The 23,417-nt window shown below is 37.9% G+C and overlaps 1 protein-coding gene across 1 annotated transcript; it reads right to left on the bottom strand.

The window, feature by feature from the left end:
• Positions 1–835: 835 nt before the first annotated feature.
• On the bottom strand, positions 836–23,378 carry YTHDF3 (YTH N6-methyladenosine RNA binding protein F3). Its single transcript, XM_065627525.1, has 5 exons — positions 23,040–23,378; positions 20,954–20,978; positions 15,529–15,614; positions 12,556–14,148; positions 836–1,809 (listed from the first exon to the last, which is right to left on the bottom strand). Exons 1-5 carry the CDS (start codon positions 23,061–23,063, stop codon positions 1,786–1,788), a joined length of 1,752 nt encoding a protein of 583 aa, XP_065483597.1. The 5' UTR covers positions 23,064–23,378; the 3' UTR covers positions 836–1,785.
• Between the last annotated feature and the right edge of the window lie 39 nt (positions 23,379–23,417).

Raw genomic sequence — 23,417 nt, 5'->3', positions numbered from 1 at the left:
TCTCCTCTTGCAATACACACTTTACTTATCCCTCCCTCATCCCACTTGCTACTTGTAACACAACCACATTTAAGTGAGATTGCTTCTTTTCTCCAAAATACAGGAGTGGCTTCCCTTTGGAGTTCCCCGAAAACTGGCAGTAAAAATTAAGATCCATAGCTGCTACTCTGCAGTCTCAAACAATATTTTAAATAATGAGCATGTACTGAACTTCTTGTGTTTGCAAGGTTAGAAGAGTGCGAGGGGCTTAGGAAGAGAGAAAAGTAAAATATAGCAAAATAGCCTGTATTCAAAACAAACCTTTGCCACTTAAGCTCCAGAACTTTGATTGCCAGAATCTGTAGGACTCAAAACACAATATAAACATCTGTGTTGGACCATAAGACATGAAACATGTTAAAATAAAATGTGGTATTGCTATTTTAAGGTATAACATATCTGACTTCTACACTGCTGTTCTAAAAAGAGAAAGCTATCCCCGGAGTTTGGTACAGGCTGTTCAGTAATTTTTTTGTTTTGTTTTGTTTTTGTTACAGTCAATATACCCACTTAACATTTTTTTAATATTCTCTTCCAGCAGATAGAATGTGTTGCTATATAAACTGAAAACAAAAAAAGATATAATTTTTAGAAGTTAAAAACTAACATAGAATTACACATTTTAATATATATTCTGAAATTCTTTCTGCATGGTTCTAACAAAAATCATGTTAACATGACTATGAACATGTCATCTCCACAGATCAAAGTATTTTTCTCAAAATATTTTCAAACAAGGGAAAAAACACCTGGATATTGGGACAATGAAACAAAAAAATTTGAGAAACAGAGTATATGCTTGCTAAACAAGAATTATGTTTATTTAGCTAGTGATTCACCTAGAGGAGTAAATTTTCACTTTCATGATAGCAATCTGTCAGGCTTGCAAACACCCAGAAATAGGAATTAAAGATTATTTTAAATGTAGTTATAAAGGTCATAAAAAGTCTGATTTAGACTGAGGTACATTTACTCAAAACTGAGATTCATTGAGTGGTAGCAAACAAACAGTTCCTCAGACAAATGCATTTTTTTCAGTATACATGTTACAGAAAAAAAATAAAGAAATGTGCATTAACTGGTGGTGTCCACCAAGCTGCATATTAATATTCTCTTACACCAAACAGTTTGAAACAAGGGAAATGTCATTCTAATATAATTTTATGTTACGTTTCATTTGGCTAAACTGCAGCTTAAAGTTGCTTTGCCATATTAAAAGATTACTACAATAATTTTCACATGAACATTTAGACTTGAGTTTTACTCCAGGACTAAATATGGCATGATTTGCTTTTAATCTGTTGAATAGCTAAAAACTGACAATTAAAAAAACTACAACAAAGAAAAAATTAAGTTGAAGCAATGTGAATCTCACATCATTGAACCACTTCTAATGGTTAAATGTTAGTATTTAACAAATTCAAAGAGTTAATGAATCCTTGCATTCGTTCAGTCTCCTGTGCCTTATAGCTAGGATGCATAAATACAAAAGACAGCAGATACTGGTAAAAGCTTCAGGACAGAAAGTGCTTGACGAAGGTACAGTTCTCAAGTGTGTTTGGTGAGAGAGTATAAGGGCAGATGCACTGATGAGAACCATTACAAGAAGAGTCAATTTTGTGTTAAAGTGTTCAAAGATGTCACCTTAAGCAGAAAAAAGCTTTAATAACGTCTTCTTAGACATATTAGGCATTTCCAGAGTCTACATCATTAGTGTTGTAATTCTAGCTGGACATCTCCGTATAGTTATTGTTTGTTTCTATTTCTCTCCTGAAAAAAAGAAAAAAAAAAAGGAAAATCATATATTAATACAGTTCAACATTATCTGCTTTCCTATCATTAGGGCAGTTGTATTGCTTGCATTTTCTCTAAATCAGGCAACAAGCTTTCAAGGAAAAAATTTCACTTTTTTCAGGAATGTGAAATACCTAATTCAAGTCAACTTCTTAAAAAGAAACACAGAAGTATGCATAAAACTAAAAGGCAAATATGTTCCAAAAATAGCTATCAAAAATAAAAGGTTTTACAATGTTGCTTTAAAATAACTTCCAAAAAAATGTACTGCACAAAGCCAGCTGAAAAAGGAGACCAAGTGACCTACAAACAAGGCAAGAGAGAGGTACCCTAAATCTTCTGCTTAACTTGTCAAAAATGCCCTGCACGAATATTTAAATAATCTACTCTCCACCTGTTATATCCCCAAAAAAGTAAAGATCATATTCCCAGGTATCTCATTCAAAGCCCACTATAATAAAATGTTTCAATGCGCTTAAGATCAAAAGGTAAAGAACAAGCTAGCCCAGTACCACCTCCTCCATACGTACAAACACATGGCTCGAATGGCAAGAAAAAGAATTTTTTTTAAAAAAAAAGCCATCACACTTTTTTTAGAAATTACTTTTAGTCACAAAATGCAAAAGCAGTGAGGTAGGAATGGCTGGAAAAAGGCCCGCTTGAACGCAAGCCTGAGTTGCAGTTAAGCCCATGTTCACTACAAAGCCCTCAGAGCATCATGAGATGTTGCATTTGGTGTAAAGGTACAAAGTGTGTGATGTCGTCTGTGTAATACAAACATTGATAAACAAGTTTGCATGGTTAAGGGCTAAAATACTAACTGCGCTGTCTCTCTATCAGTGACTAATAAATCCTTCTTCCATATTACAAGTCTAACAGAGTAAATAACATTTTCGGTGCTTTAACATCCTCCATTTTCTCTAATTTGTCAAAGATAAACATACACTTCGGCATTATGACTACCCGTTAGGAAAAAAATAAAAACAGATAATGAGCTCTATCTCATTACCTTCATTATATACCTCCTAGACTGTAAGACAACACTGTAGTTTGACTCTAAGGAACTAAGAATTTATCTTCCAATAGCATTCCCTTTCTGAATATGTACGACTGAGCACATTATATATATGTTTTAAAATACCTTCACAGAAGACAGGTATGTTCCCTCCTCCATTGGAAAGAGAACAAAAAACTCATTTCCAGTATTTTTATTATTAATGCATTACACAGCATGTTATAAATGGAACATAAACATAATAGGGAAAACCAAAATAAACCAGGAGGCATTTAAACCATTATTTCAAAACCACTCTGATACCACACTGAAACTTTATTATGCTAGAAACTATTTAGGAAAAGTCCTAATTGGCATATGGACCCAAATAAATTCTGCCAAAAAGACACTATAATGAAAGAAGAAGATACATACAATTTATACTGGTTATTAGAGTACAGCTGCTGGTGTAATCCTCTCCAACACAGCCCTCTGAGTTGCTTTAAGATGAACACTAAAAAAGTCAATCTCACACAGAGTTCTTGCTCACAGTCCCAGCAGCTCTGTATCTAAGACTGGTCATTCTCTAGGGCAGAACTTCAGTCTATTTAAAGCAAGAGCAATACTTGCACTATTCTGCTAGAAATCATTTTTTCCTAATTCAAAGAACATAACTAATATTTGCATAGTAAGATACTGGTTTTAAAATGCGAGATTCATAGTAACAGTCATTAATTCAAACTGATATGTTAACAGAGCACATCTAGGCTGAAAAGAGATGATCCCTGGCCTCATGCCTCACTGTGCATGTAAGGCATTCAAAAATAGCCTGCTTGTGCACACCTCAGATTATTCCCCTATTATCAGCAGTCTTCAACTGAGAGAATTGCACAAAGTGCTGAAAACCACTACTGCAGTATTAAGCAGAAGCCTATGAAACTGTGATTTAAATAATAAAATATCAAAGTTAGCAATTTTAAATACTACCTACATACAAATAAAATCATCAGTTCCTTCCCATTTGCAAGTATTACATCTGTAACCACTGAGCCAAGCTGTCCAGAAAGCCTCTCTCTGCACTGCAAACTGCTGCACAGTAAACTGATCAACCTTGTGCTTTGTGTAGCTCCTGAACTCAAAATGCATTTAAGTTCATAAAAATTCAAAGTAGAAAGGGAATGATATCCTGACCACCTGCTTCCAGTGGATTAAACAAGGGAAGTGTTACATATTTCATGTCCATTTTGAATTCTACAGAGGAAAAGGCTTTAAAAACCACACCAGCACACCTTTCCTGTAGTCTCAAAATTACGTATTACTACAACTATATTTAAATACTTAAAGCAGACATACAAACTTGACATTTTGCAATGCAAGTGCACAGTATTTTCTTTAGATATTAATACCAGTGACATCTGACACCCTATATAGCAAAATGGACAAAGAAAAACTGATTTATTCAACACACAGGTAGTGGTATTACACTCAGAAGTAAACTAAACCCTTCCTTTTAAGTCAGATCACACTCACTACCACTGTCTTTACCCATCTCCTCTGTTTTGTGGTTGCTTTTTTTTCCATTTTTCCTTTGGGCAGCTTTTGTTTGGTTGGTTTTGTACTAAAAAGTTATTATAGACGAAGTAGCAGAAGATTTTACCCCCAGCAGGTTTCCTGCATCAGAGCAGAGGAAGTTTCCAGTGTAACTGACTGGATTCCACTACATTTCCCTTTCATTAAAAAAATCTTTTATTTCTTATATTCAGATGAGCAAAACCTTTTCCACATCTCTTGCAATGCTCTTGGATAAAAAGCTTCTCCAGTCAATTTAAGTTCCCTGCCAGAGGCAAGCTTCACTTCAGAACTTGCTGGGGTGAAGTTCCCCAGCTTTAGGGGGAGTTTAAGAGCAGGTCATGGAAATTAGGTACCATTTGAATCACAACAATGTGGGAATGCATCAGCTGGTTAAAGGTACCTGCCAGACCACGCAGTTAACTTTCTACACAAACTGACACAATCAAGTGAAGGTGAACCTAAAAACGCTCGAGCCTTGGAAACATGCATCGATCTAGTGCAAAGTTATGGAATTAATAGTACAACTTGTTCTGAACTGTGAGGCTGAATGATTTCCAAACTTCAGTTCTCTGAATTCAGCGCATTAATTGAATGATCCTGTGCTGAAAAGTAGCTGCAATGTAATTTATCCTGAGATTTAACAAAATCTCTATACTAATCAAATTTCAAAATTCAAAGCAACAAAAACATTTCCTGATCCGATTTGAAAGAAACTACTGAGATGCACGCAACATTGACTTCTGGAATTTTTTGTCAAAAACAAGGAAACTGAAAAAGCCTCACTTCAAGTAGCAAAAATGTAAATGATAGCCTAACAACAACAAGAAGCTACTGCAGCCCTCAGCTCTATTTTCTTCTCAGATCCCACAAACTGAAGCTCAATGTGAAGGAAGGCAGACATGAAAGAAGGACTTTTGGTTTTTTTTATAGCAGTTGCAAGTGCAAGCATTTCAAGGTGTCCATTTTGAAAGCTATCCAGGATTGCAAAGTTGCACAGGCAAATTGCAGAGAGTTCCCACACACACTTGCCTCCAGCACAATCAGCTATACTTGCAAAAAAACCCCTAGAATTTTGCCAAACTTTTGCATCTTAATGCAATGTTTATGCCTGAAGCTGTCTGCTTTGCCCCTGTCCCAAGAGGTAGCATCCTCACCCCAGCTTCCGAAGGGAATGTGCAGCACATCATAGTTGCTTCACTGCAAACTGCAGTTTAATCTTCAGTTTAAAAACTCTGCTCATCTGCAAAGTAAGCTAACATGTCAGACTGCATTCTGTGAAGCGAGGCACAGGCACACATCTCCGCTGCCAACTCTGCTGCGTGGGCAGAAACACCTGGCAGGGACAGAACAGACAGCTGGAGAGCTGCTGAGAAGGAGCCACAGCAAAGTTCATGAAATCTCATTTACTAATAGCATCAGTCATAATCTGCAGTTTATTGCACCCCGGTGTACCATTACAGCTATGACAGCACAAACATTGACCTCAGTGCTTGAGAACCACAATGAAAAACAGATTACTGAGAAAACTGAAAAACGCTAGAAATAGTTTACTCCATTTATGACAAGGAGCTCATTGGCTGTTACCATCAGCTACATTACTGAAACTTTAAAATTGCATAAAATAAAGGTCCTTCTTAACTTCTCACTCTTGAATTCAGAACTAGGGAAGGTAAACCTACTGAAGACAGCACCTCAAAACCAGATAAAAATATTTAAATACATTTTTCTGAGAAGTACTTCTGGGAACTCTGGGAAGATGGGGGGGAAATGATCAGATAGGAAGGATCTCTAGAAGCCTTACACGGACATAGAAATTTTTCCTGTGGAGATGCCATTCCCCTCCAACAACCATTTTCTTCTATTCCCTATTCCAATATGAAAACTACAAGGCACAAATTAAAAACCAAAGTGAACACAGGAAGGTAAATGAGGTTTTACAACTGAAGAGCAGTTCCTTCTTCCAGTAAGCCTTATGAATTAATACTCAAAGACCCTGCTGCTGCAGATCATTTCAACTCCAGACAGGAAATAAGGCTTTCAAGCATATGAATATTAAGGAAGTCTGAAAAGCTACAAGACCCAGACTCCTAATTTATTTATTCTTCCTATTAGTTTTGATGGTATTTTACTTATTTCAGCCTCTGAAACATACTTAGCAATAGTAGAAATGTGAACAAATTACTCTAAAACGGTAACTAAATTTAAATTGCAGCAGACAGATGCATTGTTAGTGGAAGATGGACAGACCATATTATTTTATTGTGGTAATGATAACGGCAATAAGAACTTAATCCACATCTGAAATTCCACAGCACACTAAATAATAGGGTACAAACATTCAGAAGACAGAGGTAGGGAAAGAAACCTAACTACTTGAAAACTAGCAGATCATAACACACAACAAGGAAAGGCTCTGCAGAAACCAAGCTTGAGTTCCATGAGCCAGAAAAGCCCTTCCAGTCTTGTTTTCCCAGGTGGATACTTTCAATGATGGATTAGCCAATTCTAACTACAAGCAGCAAGTGCTTCCTTTCAGTCCTGTACATTGCTAAACACTGAAACACCAGTTTTTAATTAGGTACAAGGCAGCCATTTCAGCAAATTTATTTAAAAAAAAAAAGCTTCTAGGTCCTCGTTACTGTTTGTTAACAATGCTCGCAGTATAATGTTGACTTTTGAAGACTGACAGCTTCTAACTACATCTATGGAAACTGCATTGAGTGATGATCACTGTCCCAGCAAAAGGAGCGGAAAGATGATTTTGACACCATTTTTAATTTTTCTCAAATGCCCATGAGCAACAACAGCAAGACAGTATTTAATTGCTCTACTAAGGAATCTATAGTAACCTTGGAAGGGAAATGACATCCACTACACAGCCTACAGAATATACTAGAGAAGAATTTTTCAGACAATTTTGTAACAGATGTAGCAGGAATTTTAATAGCTATACCTGTGTACTCAAGGTTCTGCTTTTGCTCTGGAAGAAGATTTAGAATTACTCCTCAACTTTAAAAAACACAATTTTAAGACACAACATTTAGAAAAGCTGGAGCTGTCACAGATCCAGCTCAATTCAAGATTGAAGTCTTCTCTTAGGCAGCTACCTTCATATTTAAGTACACTGAAGAATCAGATTCCAAAATAGACTGGTCTTTTGAGCATTAAGGTAAACCCTTTGGTTGATATTCCTAGCTTTTCCAATAGGGGTCTCTATTTCACAGGAGAAACTGGTCTTTCAAGTCCCAGAGTCAGAGAATTTAACCCACACTGTAAAAAGGACTCTGTAGGCTTCATTTTGCAGGTAGGAATTTCAAACCAAAAAGAAAAAACATTACAAGATCCATGCAAGTGTCACTATAAACTAAGATCACCTGCAAATTTAATTACATTCCATCTCTTTCATTAAGCAGTCCAATACTGCACTTTACCTGTTGCACCACCTTTTCCCTTCACAGGAAAAAGGCACCACTACTCAACTCTTGCATAGCCACTCTATACAATATCATATTTTAACATCCAGACCTCTCCATGCTGTCCTCATCCCATAATAAATTCTAACCCCTACTTCTGAACAGAAATAATTAACTCTACCAATCACACAGAAAATGGGCACATTTGAAATCCATGTATCGATAAGAAAAGAACTTGTAGGTCATTTTTAAGTGTTTCCAAAAGACTAAAGATGCAAAAGCAAATGAAGACATGATAAATAACACAGCATCACGGGATGAAAATTCTGAATCAGTATGTCTAAAATTATTCTCGCTCCAAATAATCTTCTTCTCCCAAGATCAGGGGTACATACTCATCTCACAACTATCAAGGGAGCAAAAACTGTACCTGCTGTTTCTACTTTCTGACCATACTGGTTTTGTTTTATTAAAACAGATGTGAGACCTGCAATATTATTTACATTTATGAAAATGAAACTGTGGATAAACACATCAATTTCAAGGAAACTGCAAAATCATGACCCTTGAAACATCACCAAAAGCATACAGGAAATGCTCACGTTTCTCAAAAAATAAAACATAACCTGTTTCATTTACTGTTTTGAATAGGCAAACTTTAAGAAGCTGTCTAGTACAACTATCATTTAACTGCATTAAAAATGTTGGTCAACTACATGTTTTTCTTGACTTGTACAAGGACTGTGGATGTATCTATGTCTGACTTTGACATTATAACCTAATAGTTCATGGTTGGGAGGCAAGGGGAGTAGGAAATGTCTTCGACTCACTCTTAATGGATGTATTCTCACTTCCCTCCTTCCTTTCAGATATTTTCAAGAAATATCAAATCAGGCATAAAGTCAGCAGTGTCCTGGAATGGAAAGCAGTCACACTGCTTAACACTGCAGCCTGATTGTAAACCAATTATCAGAGAAACAGAAATTACATTAGTACCAGAACAAGGGAAAAAAAAAAAAAAAAAAAAAAAAAAAAGAAATTACTCTTTTTGAGTCAGAAAGTTTTAGCTATATCAGCATTCCTATTACAAGATCTGTAGTACAACAGGAGAAAGCTAACATTTTAAGTGCTTATTTACCTGCCATTTAAAAGCTTCCTGAACAGTAAAAATTCCAAATGCAAACTAGATCAACACAAATATATACCGAATTCTTCTATCTTCTCCCATGGATAAAATTAAATTATTTTTCTGAACTATCTCACTAAGAAAACCATATAGAGCATTCTACCATTATGTGGAACCATTATTTTTTTTTTCCATTATATGCCACAGAAGTAGAATTCTGCACTAAAAAGCATCAAAAGAAGTCCTAGGACAATAAGTAATTGCAGGTTAACAAGCCATGGCCTGAGGGTGAGGAAGTTGTAATCTTCCAGTAACTGCGTATTTAATCAGAGAAACATCTCATTTTGATCCTTGTATTTACTGAGAACCAGTTACATATCTACTAAAACAGATTTTTTTTTCCGTTTAATACCCTTTATTTTCCTAATGTAATTATATGCTCTTAAATGGCATATTTTAAGACTTCTGTTCCATTTTTTTAGATACTTGTGCTACTGATTTCTGTTGAAAGGCAAACACATTTTTAAATAATCTGCAAACAAATATGCACATTTACACCACAAAGCAGTAGTTCAAACTAAGGACTAATGCAATTTCAGATTATTTCAATCTACTAGTGACAGAACTCATGAAAAACATGCTGATTTCTTTGCTCCTTTGGCGAAAGATCACAGCACTTGTACACTTAGGACACTGGAACCTGCACTGTAAAAGTGTGGTTACTGCACAAATTTGTTTGCAACCCCAACTGTAGCTACCTTACCCAAACGGGTGTCATATCAAACAGTGGTAGACACTAGCGTTCTAATATCTACACTTAAAGAGAGTATTCGTAATCATTTGCAAGTAATCTTTACCAAACGGTAAAGTGACTGAAGTTTCATGTTAATCACAGACTATTCATTCCACTTTTATTAAGTGTACTGACATATTTTAATAAAATATACTGCCAGGTCATATTGGAAGTTAATTATTGGTCCCCCTGAGTTGTTAAGATTAAACTCTTACAACCAATTATTTTAAAATAAGTTAGCTGGAATGATGAACAGTTACAAAGCAAATTAAATCTGTAAATCATATGCTGTTTGCTATGCTTAGATCACTGGCTGTTTGAAAGTTTGTTACCACCTATGCAACAAAAAACATTAATTGAACTTTAAGGAACATGTACATGACTACTACTGCTTGATGCATTTAATATTTTATTAACAGCAATGAACACATTTTTCATGACAGAAACACTGGAAACAAAGTGATTGCCACAGCAAATGGGCATGAACTGAATTTACACAGTGCTACAGGTAGTAGAATGTGTACTAATTTAAAGACAGTTCTATAAAAGCCTACTTAGCACTAGGAAATAAAGGATTACTCAATTAACCATAAACCAGAGTTTATAATACTAATTGTTGAATTCCCAAACTGTTCTTTAATCATAAAAGTGTTGCATGTCTACAATTTATAAACAGGTTATTTGTATACTGTGTGATAAAAGAAGAAACCTAGAGGTTTAAAATCAACACTCGATAAAAGAAAGGTAAAGATGATCTCTCAGGAGCTGTCATTCATTTAATTTGGACTTACTGTATTTTAAGTAGGTATTCATTTGCTTAAGGCATATCTCAAATCCATCTACAAAGAGAAAACCTCGCAACTAGATATACAGCGCTCAAGTCATTTTTTATATGATGCAGAAGAATCAATGCCTAATATGCAAGTATGTTTTCTCCTAATAGCATTGGGAAAGGTAACCATTAACAGAGAAACGTAGAGTTTACTACTTGAGTCATACGGATATTGTGTTTCCCTGAAGACATTAAAGGAAACAGTAATGTGACTTTATTACACAAATATGCATAATCACAGTGATCTAGTTAGAGACCTACTAAATGCTGAATTTAGCACTTCGAATTTTAAGTTTAGCATACATAGAAAAACTACCAAAAATCTGTGTTCCCCATCTCCATTTCATGGCTTTCATCTACTATATAGGGAACAAAACCACAATTAAAACACATTATCTTCCTGAGTTGCTAGGGCATGTCTGAATTATGACTCCTTTGATAACTTTTTTCACAAAACTAGATATTTTTGAAGCAAACCATTTATTTGTGAAGTGTCTTATAACATGAAAAACTAAGAAAATAATGAAACTTTAAGGCTGCAGAAAAACAGGATAATCATAGTCCTTCTAAAATACTACCAAAATCACAGTGAAGTTGTACTAAAGCCTGAAAAGGGTGGTTTTCCTCTTACACTGAATATTAGTTATGAATGTGGTCTGTCCTCCCATCATCAAGATGTCACAGAAGTAACAATACTGATTTAGGGCACATTCAGTATTCTCTTTAGAAAAAAAAAATCAAAAGGCATTACACGCCCAACTGAGATATTCATCTTGCCTCCAAACAATGCAAACACTTCCAACATGTCAATTTATTGCAGAACTGTGCTATAAAACTTCAAAATTGATTTTGGGTATGCACAACACTGGTCTATAGGAGATGTAATGTGTATAGAAGGATTAGGAATGTACAAGAGGGGTGGAACCATTGCAGTACTAGAAATGTAGAAGTACGGAGGCCATGAAGCAGTGAAATTCTTACGCAGCCAGAACTGTCGCACCTTCAAAAAGTGAACAAATTCAGGACTTCACATCCCACAGGCCCCTAATTAGCATAAATTCTAGACTTTTGTGGGTTTTTTTATTCAGTGGGTGATGTGACAGGATGAATGGGGAGCACTACCACCAAACTGCACTGATGCAAACTCCTATTTCTGAATACCTGTACATCATCTAACTGGTACAATAGTTGCCGAAATGTGTCTAACCATGAGACAAATCATATTTACAGTTACTAGCAAGCCTGGAAAGAAAAATATACTGGAAGTAAATATTGTAGTCAATAGTGAACACAAGTGTTTTAGTAGAGAGAATATACACAAGATAAAAGCAGACAAATACTCTAGAAGAGCTTAAATTAAATGCCTTTTTCCTTTGTCTGGTTTTCTGAAACATCTCCAAAACTAGAGGTTTCTCTCCAGATTTTTCATAGCTAAACTTTTCAGAAATGAACTACACTTTTTTTTTTAAGGAATTGCACTATGAGAAATGTCCAAAAAATGATTCTGACACTGTACAAGTCACTGTATCACTTCCATGTTTCACAACTGTACAAAAGACAAATTGAATCATGCTGTTAACATTATGTTAAAGCAGATTTTGAAATGAAATGTTATGGTAAATAAAGTAAGCTTCTCCTGTAATTTCAAGTCCTTTTTGTGACATACAGAACCACAAAAATCTAAACTAGAAGATTTTAGTTACAGGTAATACACTCAATTCAGTTTTTGTTTACTCTGAAGGGTAAAACATGTCAGAACTCTGCTTAAGCAGGCCTGTGTTAGTACTGTGGTTAAACACATGCCTGTGTTAACAAAACAATTTACAAGAACTTAAACCTCTTCATCAAGAGCAAGTTATATCAAGTACAGACACCTTGAGTAAAAAGCACCACTTTGGCTCGCTTGCACACAGAAATCCCAGTTGTATGAAGAACAAGTATTCCAAAACCAGAAAAAACAGGAGAGCTACTTCAATGACATTGATTTCTTACCCTACGCATGGCTTCCTCCTCCTCTTGACGCTTCTCATAATGTGCAAAGTCATCAAAGATTGAGGTGGTATGCTTGAAAGTAGCAATTATTTTAAGCACTTGCTTGGCTTTTTCTAAGGGTACCTCTTGAGTGTCCCTTGAATTGGTAACTGGTTTGTTGTCATTGTTTTCCAAGCGAATATGCCGCAGTTGGTTATTGGGAACGTCTTTGACAAAGATCCATTTGACATCAAACTTCCCCTTCCACTTATCCTGAGACCAGACACCAGCATATGCATTGTAGTCCACAACAGACTTCATCTCAGCCACTCCACAAAAGTGTCCACTGCCATTCACACTGAAGAGTAAATAGAGTGGGCCTTTTCCATTCAGGGAACGGTACGCAGCATCCAAGCGCTTATTACCATGTTCAGTACTACACCAGATAGAGTACTTAATGGAGCGATGAATATCGTCCTCTGAATAACTTTTGATTATAAACACACGTCCGTTCTTCAGATTCCAATCGAAGTCTTTGGGATTGTAGTTGTTTATGGCCTTTAGTTTCTCCAGCACTGGGTGCACCTCCACACCAGATGGTGAGGAGCTGACGGATACAACACCTAAACCAAAGTTCTCACTAGCAGCTCCATTGTTCTGGCTGAAGCCCACACCCCGATTACGAGGAGCTACCCAGCGGTTTTGCAGCTGTTGCTGCTGCAACTGGTGAGGCTGGGCCTGCTGCTGAGGTCCTTGTTGCTGTTGTGGTTGCTGTGGCTGAGGCTGCTGTTGAGGCAGTTGGCTTTGCACCAGTGGTGGTGGTTGAATTAATGGCTGAGGCTGCTGGATTATAGTCTGAGGAGGCAGTACTGTTTGGGCCGGGGGTGCTTTTACCACTGACCCTTTGTCATCCCAAGTTCCAATATTCATGTTGTGTTTTATAGGTGGTGGTGGTACAGCAGGGCCCCCAATGCCCACATTACCTTTAGGCTTCAGTTTCGGCTGAGGTTTAGCAGGCTTCCTTGCAATGGCAGCCCACGAGGTTGGTTTAGGTGCTGAACTGCTAACTGGGGGCACGCTGTTTGCTGCAATGCTTGTCATACCTGTACTGCTCAGAGCTGAACCTACGGTTTTTGTCACAGCAGCCGTCATATCTCCACCAATTTTCAGTCCAGTCATGCCTTGCTCAATGCTGCTAATCCCAGGCACCTTGCTCAGAGTATCACTGCCAAATCCAGCCTGTCCATCTGCTATGGCCCTCCCAAGAGAACTAGGTGGATAACCATAGCTGCTGCTGTAAGCAGAGCTTTGCGTTGATTGTCCCTGAGATCCACTTGTCCCCCACGTAGAGAAGTCTGCATTCCCAGGAAAAAAATTAAATCCATGCTGCCCAAGAAATGGAGGGGTATTTCCTAATGCCCCAGGTTGACTAAATACACCATCGGGTATGTAATGGTGTTCACCATTACTCATCTGTCCATAAGTTGTCAAGTATGGCATTGGAGGGTCACCTGCAGTTGACCATGCTGCTTCACCTAAAGAGTATGGAAATCCAATGGATGGAGCATAATAACTAGGCATATATGGGTCTGACATTGGTGGATAGCTGTTACTCTGCAAGAAAATAAAACAAAAATCAGCAATGCAGACAATTATGCTCAAGGAGAAAAAAAAACAAACAAGCAAAATCCCACATTATATATTTTTAAGTATTATATGAATGCATTTGTAACTTCCACCACTCCTCTCAACATAAAAGGTGAACAAGGTATCTGCTAGATATGGGCATTTTTTCCTCAATAGACCTTTTCAAAGCACTGAAGAGCTCCATTTTTTGTAACATATTGTCTTTCTTTTCAGTTACTGAGCTAGGCTTAAAATACCTCCATGTCAACAGTATCAAGAAGATAACAAGCTACTTTAAAAAAACAAGTCGTAACAACTGTAGTTTCATAAATACAGAAAAATAGCTGCCACTATGACTTAGTTTTGGTATTCTTACTTTTTTAACAAGTTTCTCACTTCTAATTGGAGACACCTGCCAGGATATCATAGTGAAAAGGATGCCTGTTTGTTTCAGGTGGAACACAAACCATGCTAACATTTCCATACTACTGAGAGCAGGCATTAAGTACAATCTGTGGTCTAGTAGAACAAAGTCTGCTAGCTAAATTCAAATTCCACTCCCAAGACTCCTGGGTAATCACAGCATTTATTTCTTAAGATAAAGCTCCAAGGCATTTGAAGGACTACCCCCATATGATTTCTGATGATGTTTTGGGGAAAAACTGCACATTATCATCCTCTAGCTGATGGCTCCTCACTGTATTATTTGAAAAAAAATGAGAAGGCAAGCAAAATTCCCTAAGCCTTTTAATAATATGTACTTTCTCCCTCTCTCAAGACCACTACAACTTACAAACTTAACTAAACGACTATTAACATTTGACTACAGAGACAATTCACAGCTCTGAAAGTCGTTAACTTCCTTGCAGAAGTTATATCAAGTTGTAGTAATATTAAGCTTCACTCTATTATGCCATCAACTGAGAGCTACTTCTACCAACTTCAAAGGAAATTATGTCCAAGCAGTTAACATTTCCTCAGAGCCAATGAAACTGTTGTTTTGAACTGCATCCAATAGATGATGTAAATTTAAGGTGTGGTGTTTTGTTTTGGAGTTTGTGGGTTTTTTTGTTTGTTTGTTTGGGGTTTTTTTTCCTCAAGCTTCTTGTAACTGCATCTTTCTGAAGTCAGAGCAGAAGCACAAGAGCAGGAGATATCAGAATATGCTTTTTAACTGTGTCTTTTCCAGAATCATTAAGACTTTACCTGTTTAAGACATTGTATAATTTTATATCTTATCATGTTTTATATTTCAACAGATATCCAGGCAAATAAGTAATGCTAAGAAATGTCATCCAAAAATTAATTAAGTCTGGAACTCAGTTGAACTCCAAAATTAACTTAAGATAGTAAACAGTGTGCACTTACCTGATTTGTCTGACTACTTAGATATGGCTCAAAATCATCATCATTTACTGCATCCTTTTGATGAATCGAACCGTTTTGTACTGAAACTAAAAGTAAATCTGTATTAGGTAACATATCTAAAAGATATGTTGCACTTTTAATCTAGGTAACATTTCTTTATCATCTGTACGTTGAAATACTTCTGCCTGTACTTTGTTGAGACTGAATACATTATTGTTAAACACCGCTTTGTTAAATTTAAAGAAAATAGCTCATCCTATTGATGATCCCAATCAGATCTCGGGAGATGTCTGGAAAGATGGCAACCAGAGCAGACTACTCCTGACTATTCTTTCCTCAGCTCCACAGACAGAGGAAAAACTATAGGCACATCTTATTTGCACAGGCAGTAAATCGAGCGTTTCCAGAAATACCAGATCAAGTGCAAATGTGCAGACCAACCAGATGAGAAATATTCAAAAGGTTGAGGGAAAGCTGCAACATACAGTTTTATCCTGCCAGGAGGAAAGCCAGTTACCACCCAGGACAACCATGAAGAGCACCACTATTCGCCTATTTAATTCTGTATTTCCTACATAAATATTATACTGTACTGCATTAGCAGCATCTCTGAATCTTGGAGCATAGAAAGCAAGACAGAAACAAGAGCTAAAAGTCCCCAAGGGTAATTACAATCCTTTCTCAACAAATATGCCACTATATGCTGGAATCTCTTCCTACCTGCTCTTCTTGGCCTCCTATTACCTTTCATTTCATCTAAGGCATTACACCTACCTGGGATTTTCCAGCTGCCCAAATTACTTGAAATGCCTCTCCACCCTCCCCCAGGCTACTATTTAAACAAAGTCAAATTGCACAAACTTCTACTAAGTTCCATTGTTTCCCACAGTACAAAGCAGAACAGGGACTTACACCAACAATTTGCAATTATACTACTTGCAGATGAAGACTTCACAAAAATATATTACTGCTTTTCCAAATGCACTTTCGTTATTTATCAAATGGGTTCAATGAAGAAAAAAAATACAAACCACACACCACACACAGTTTTACAGTGATCAGCACTAAGGTGCACTCAGAAACCATGACTGCAGAAGTTACAACAAAACATCGTATTTTCTGACAGCTGGAGACACTGAGTTAAGAACTGACTCCATGGTTTCCCTCTTTTAGCAAAAGCTTCTGAAAAGTATATACAACCATGTGACTAAACCTTCAGCTTTGTTGGAGGTAGTGTTTAAGAGTGGGATTTTGTCTGTTTCATTCCAGAGGTTCTTTTGCCACCCAAAATTCACATTGCAAACCAAGTAGTGCCTGGACCAAGTCATTTCAACCTTTTTTTTCACATTCGACTTTAACACCTCTAAAACAAACTGTCTTCAGTTTCAGCTGAAAAGAGTGACAAAGGAAGAGATATAATCACAAGGCACAACCAAAATTCTCAAAAAAATTCACTTCAGAGAGTAGTAAAAAGAGATGAAAGTTCATAACATAAACCAACAGGTTTTTCTCTTTCAAAGCAAATACCTGGGAAGGAAGAAAGCAACTTGTGTTTTGATTATCTTCCTGGAGATTTAAAAGTCAGAACACTTGACACTTCAGTTATTACAAATTGGCACAGTGCATTTGTATACTAGCTACAGCCAAATATGACCAGCCTAGGTGAGCACAATGGGTTTTAAAACTTGACAGAACAGTATTTCTAAGTTAAATACCAAATTCAAATTAACATTAGGTGTTGGGGTTTTTTTGCCCCATACAGAGTTTCAGTTAAGGTCATTAATCATCCTGAATGTACACACAATGGTAACACACTAATGAGCTGGAACACTATACTCCTCTTCAGATTTGGCCCAGTCACACATGGGATGAGCTTCAAAATCTTTTGTCAATGTCATGTCCATTGCTTAGACTTAACCAAATACTGTGGAGAGCACAATTCTCAAATACAATTCTGTTATAATTAAAAACATAGATGGAGGCACAGAAGTTTCTTAAAAGCATGCAACCACAAATAAAGGAATAAACAACATTCTAGTCTTGACATGCAGCTATCAAAATTAATCTCTTCATACTGACAGCTAATCTTCATTAAACATGAATCTGCTGTGTTTATTGTTTCAGAGGTATCTAAATGTCACTTAAGACAGAATTAGTTTTGGTCTGCCATTACAACGAACACAGAACACTCTTGTAAATATATTTTCTTTCTTATTTATTCTGTATTGAGCTGTTAAGTCAGTGACACAAAATAGTTCTATACCAACAACTTTCCTAGTAAATATAAACATTCCCCAGTGAAAGAGAATCAGTAGAAGCATGTTTCTTTGGTTTTTCATTCTAACTTTACACAATGTGTTAATAATGAAGAATGTAGCCCACACACATTTAATGAGCAAACAGATTAAGATGCATGCCTCATTCCCAAAAATCTCACATTAAGTGTTCCAACTGAACACGGCAGTGATGAAGAATACTAATTGAAACTAATCTACAGTTACTAAAAATATCTGTATCAATCCAATCCTGAAAATACTGTATACTTCCGCAAACACTGTAAAAACATACAATGTAATTAGACATTGGCAACAAACAACTCATTGAATTAAGGGACTTAAAGCTTACTTTCTTTTAACTGCTCCTATACTTTGAATAACCACTTCCAAAATGCACAAATTGTGGCCAAAGACACAAGAACACAATTTTCATTACAGGAAGCTGTTACGCCTTAATTAACATGAATAAATACTACAAAAAACGTAAACGTTTCATTCTTGTTTTAAAGCTAATGCTTACATTTACGCCTACTACAGATTCAAAAATTTCATATTTATATACAAGTGTGTGTATAAACACAAGTCAGCACTTTCCTACCACAGGTGTGATACACTGGCACAACAAACAAAAGAACAGGGGGGAAAAAAAAAAAAAGGGAGTTTTGGAAATGACAATTTTTCCCCACCACCATAAGACATCATTTGATTTAGATCAGTTCCAATGTTTTCTGCCAACTGTATAGTAGCTGACAATTAGAATAAGAAAACTTTCAAGACAGGACAATTTATTCATTCAGATCTCTGAAATACCAACATAAATATCCAACACAACAGATCAATAGTACTGTTCTACACACTAGAACTTCAATCCCTCAAATTCTGGTCAAGTGAAACAGCACAGCGCACCAATTCATAATCAAATAGAATAAAGCCTCAAAAACATTTTACTAGACAATACAAATCAGCTACATCCCAATATAATTTACAGGTCTAATATTTTTTGTTTCAATATGAAAAAATACTCTATTTTCATGCATTCACCCCTTACGTCGCTCACTCACATTCTCTCATTTGCTCTACCAGACATGTAGACAGTAATCTTTTTACCATCCTCTTTAACATTATGATTCTTATGCACAGAACCAACTTCAGGTTAGTCTGTGAACTCAGTATCATATCTTCCCTTCAAGCTCCTTTAAGCTGGGACCTATCATGACACCTGAAAAAAATTTACAGTCTGCTAACAGATGGTCAAGTAAGGATTGCTGATATTGACTTAATTTATCCTCCTCCTGAAAAATTCTCTAACCTAAAGCCAACTACTGTGCTACCATCTTCAACCTCCCAGCCCTTTAATCCAATGCTAAATCGTAATTTAGTTCCCTTAAATAGACGTTATACCAAATAATTTAACAGAATAGAGGAGATTATTGTTTTGTTTCACTACAGTTTTCATTTTGGTTATATTCTCAGCAAGAGAACAAATAGTGCGTATCTATCATTTAAAAGGATGCACTCCATAAAAATCCAAGTTCAGAAATGCAAAAATCTCTTCCTTACACAGCAAATTTAGACATGTGTTTTGATTCAAACATTCTGCAGCATTTACAAATTATAGCACACAAAAAAATGCTAACATAAATAAGTTAAAGTAAAGCTGACTCCTGCATTTTCACTATTAAACATGCTGCAACATAATACCCAAATAGAAATACTTAATACTTCCACTTCAATTCATATATATGGAGTATACTTTAAAAACTACTTGTATGATTCTCTAACAGATGCATCTGAATAACCTCACTGAAACTGAGATATGGTAGTTCAAAGAATGTGAAGCCACAAACTACTTGCTAAAATTAATAGGACTTTTCATTTAAGGGCAACATGGAAAGTATAAACACGAACTACTTCAAAGACACGAAGAAACAGTTACAAGCTCCAGTTTGGGGGGGGGGGGGGGGGGGGTGGAAAGGGTGGAAGAATTAGAATATGAGAGAAGAGTATTAAAGAATGACCAAACTGAGAAGGTAAACACAAGTTCGCTTTCCTCTGAATGCAGAGAAATTAAAAGGAACAGGCCAAATTCAGCAAGATTCAGGAATGATGTGCCACCTTATAAGAGATATATGTAACAGGAAGCAGATAATCTGCACATAGACAGAATAGTAGAATAAGTACGCTGCGGACGACATTAAACGACAGGTCACAGAGAACAATTAGATTAGTTCACATAATGAACAGTGGGGAGCAAGGAGTACATGAGCTCCAAAAAAAATAAAAGTTTTTTATCTGCATAAAGAAATAATAAGCATATTAACACGTGAAGGTAGCAGCTGTGTACATACTATTCTATAGCTCAGCTTGCCGTGCACCTAAGAATTAAGTGGACACAAATGATTAGACAAAAAGAATTCCCAAATAGAGTATTAGCCTTTATATCAAAGATAAATTCCAGAACTAAATTGCAAGATATAATCTGAGATGCTGTTTACGACAGACTTGCCAAGAATTTTAGAGAGAAGAATATTAGGTAGTGAGTTCCTTGTTTCTGTGGCAGAAAAGAAACCCCACTGAGTATGGTATTTAAAAACTAAGATGTTGACAGAAACATGAAAAAAATAGAAAAGCAGAAGGCCTACAAGCACTAACAAAATACTCTATACTGACATAAAAATGAAAAAAGCCCAAAAAATTTCTGAGAATAAGGAAGGTGATGCATTCTGTTCACAGATATGAGTAACTAGTCACATGGTGGTTGTCTTGCAAGCAAAGGAAGCTGTTCAAAAGATTCTTCCTGATGATTCTAGTACACTGATTCTATGCACCGCACAGAAAGGCCCAAGGTGTACTGTTAGAGATATTAAACAAGCATATTACAAAGTCAGCTAAAAAGAAATAGCTATGTTATCGTCCAACCTCTGATATTAATCTTCATTTGTGAAATAAAACATTTTAAATTGATATACCACTGTGCCACAGTAAAAATTCTGGGAAGTAACATTTTGGCACACAATTTCCTGTTGTCTTGCTCTGAAATAAAAGACATCCTATAACTACATTCTCTTCCCACAATTGTCTGAAGATACATTAACCTCAATAAACATCAATATTAGAGATTTATACAGAAATTCAAGGAATCAACTTACCTTTGTTTCCCTGTCCTTTAGGTCTCTGTATATAGGAAAGTGGAAAAAAAAGCAAAACAAGTTCAGTTAGAATCCTCTGATGTTTACTGCAGGGTAATTAAATTTCTTTGCCAATTCTTCTCAACTTAAAAATCAGTTTAAAATACTATTAAAACATGCTATTATAAAATATTATGATACTATATAGAATACTATCATATAAAATATTACAAACCCCCCATCAAAATAATTTAAAAATTGAAAAAAATTCACAAAGAAAGCATTGAAATAATCGAGTCTTCTACAGCATGTGAAGCTTAAATGGTGTTGAAAACCTAAACAACAAATTAACTTTGATTGCCCTTCTCCCCCTCCCCCCGCAAAATACAAGCAATAAACAAAGCATAGAGTAAAAGAACAAAGAAAGTTAGTAGCCTAAGAATACTGCTACTACTAGAACTTCATTATCATCTGTCATCTTCTAGGTTGACTGATGGGTACTTATCAGAGAATAACATACAATGCCTTGCTTTTTAGATATACAAAGGAATATACAGCGATATTGTAAGCTCAACTAGCAGTTGTACGTTCCTTTTCTAGGCAATTCACACTGAGAAAATGATACAGTCTGTATGGAGCTTTCACACAAGGAAATAATACCTTAAGGAGGATTTTTTTTTTTTTTTAGGATTAGTCATTACAAAACACTGTTAATCTGTCATGCACTAAGAATCACTGTAACAGTACAAGTTACAGTATCCTTAATTCCTCTATAGCAAAATAAAATAGGTTAGAAAAACAAATGCTGGTCCATGAAAATCTAATTCATCTTCTCACATATGTACAAATAAGCATGAGCGGGTCTCCAGGATCCATCACTCTAACAACTTTTAGTCCTGCAAAACTCGGTATTCAGAGGTTTGAGAGTTCATGGAGCAACACCTCCATCTTTTATGTGCATCTGTGTCTGAGTTATCGTAAGACTGTTCAAGACTGCTTAATCTAAAGCTGCACTGGTTGGTCACCTCCCTCTCCCAAAACCAGAGAAAAATCGCTGTAACCTTAAAAACCCCAACTCATCTTTTGGGATGGATCTACTCCAGACACAATGGCATGCAAAGAACAACCACAGACACAGAACTAAAAAAGTTGGGAAGAAGCAGCCTTCGTGCCAGACAGAGCAATGCAAAGCTAAGAGTTCACCAAGCTAGAAATAAGTGCATAAAAGGGAACTGGAAAGCATGCACAGAAACAGAAAAAACAAAACATTAAAGACATAAAGAGAAAACACAAGTGGGCAGAAGACTGCAGGGTGAAAACTTTTGGGGAGTGGCAAAGGCCCACGGTGGAAGGAGAGACCAAGACAGAATAGCTTGCAGTCAGACTGAAAAGCCAGCAGAGGCCTAGCAAAGATAGAAAAACTAACAACTCTAAGCTCTGTGGAGAACCAACTAAAAAAGTGCAGAACAGCACTTAGGAGAAACAGATGAGAACAGCCAGGAGAAGCAGCGGCTGCGGGGAAAGAACAGAAACCAGAGGCCCGAAGGGACAATAAGTGGGTGAGCAGACATAAGGGCACGAAGAGAAAGGATGCGGTTACGAGAAGCCAGGGCAGCGCCAGGGAGAGGAGCCGGAGCTGGGCGCCGCGGGGAGCCCGGCCCCAAGGCGCTCCGGGAGCGGAGAGAGGGAGCGGCAGGCCGGAGGGGCTCGGCCGGGGAGGGAACACACAAAGGAGCCGGGCCGGGCGGCGGGGCCGGGCGGCGGGGCCCAGCCGGCAGGGCGGCGGGCCGGGAGGCGCGGGGCTGAGCGCCGGCGGGCCCTGCGGGCGGGGAGGCGGAGCGGCCCTGGCGCGGATCAGCGGTTATAAATAGGGGCTGCCGGGGCTGGGAAAGGGGCCCGCCATCGCAGGCGCCGCCGGCTCCGATTGATCGCCGCTCCCCATGGCGGCGGGGACGGAAGGCGGGAGAGAGGGAGGGAGGAGGCCGCGAAACGCGCCGCCCCGGCGGCAAGGGAAGGTGCAGGTGGCCGCCGCCCCCCCCGCCGGGGCTAACGACGGGCCGGGAAAGAGGAAAGGGCAGGGAACGGGCGGCCGCTCCGCGGCTGGTACCTGGTCGACGCTGGTGGCTGACATTCTTCACGGGGAGCCGCGATCCCCTCGCTCCGCTCCGCCTGGGCCTCGAGTGAATCCGCACGCCGGGGCCGCTCGCCCGCCCGCCGCGCCGTTCGCCGCCTCCTCCCCGCCGCCTGATTGTCGTCGCCGCCGCCTGGGCTCGCTGCCGCCGCCGATCGGGTTCCCGCTGGAAGGAGCCGGCCGGCCGGACGCAGCACCGCTTCCCCCCCTGCTCCGGGCTCCGCTTCCCCACAATGGCGGACGGGCTCCGGCTCCCACTTCCGCTCCGCGGCGCCCTGACCTTCCGCTCCCCCTCCGCCGGCGTCGCCACTGACCTTTCCCTTCCCGTCCCCGCCTCCATGTCACGTGGGGAGG

Source organism: Caloenas nicobarica, chromosome 2 (assembly GCF_036013445.1).
Source record: "Caloenas nicobarica isolate bCalNic1 chromosome 2, bCalNic1.hap1, whole genome shotgun sequence".
NCBI classification, from domain to species: Eukaryota; Metazoa; Chordata; class Aves; order Columbiformes; family Columbidae; genus Caloenas; species Caloenas nicobarica.
This window is presented reverse-complemented; position numbering and strand designations above follow the sequence as displayed.

What these genes read in the sequence shown, in the direction of transcription:
- YTHDF3 (XM_065627525.1), bottom strand. Translation starts at nt 23,063, where the DNA reads ATGTCAGCCACCAGCGTCGACCAG. An exon ending in TAAAGGACAGGGAAACAAAG is followed by an intron (nt 15,615 to 20,953) that starts GTAAGTTGATTC and finishes ATTTACTTTTAG; the next exon opens with TTTCAGTACAAAACGGTTCG. An exon ending in TAAGTAGTCAGACAAATCAG is followed by an intron (nt 14,149 to 15,528) that starts GTAAGTGCACAC and finishes ATTTTCTTGCAG; the next exon opens with AGTAACAGCTATCCACCAAT.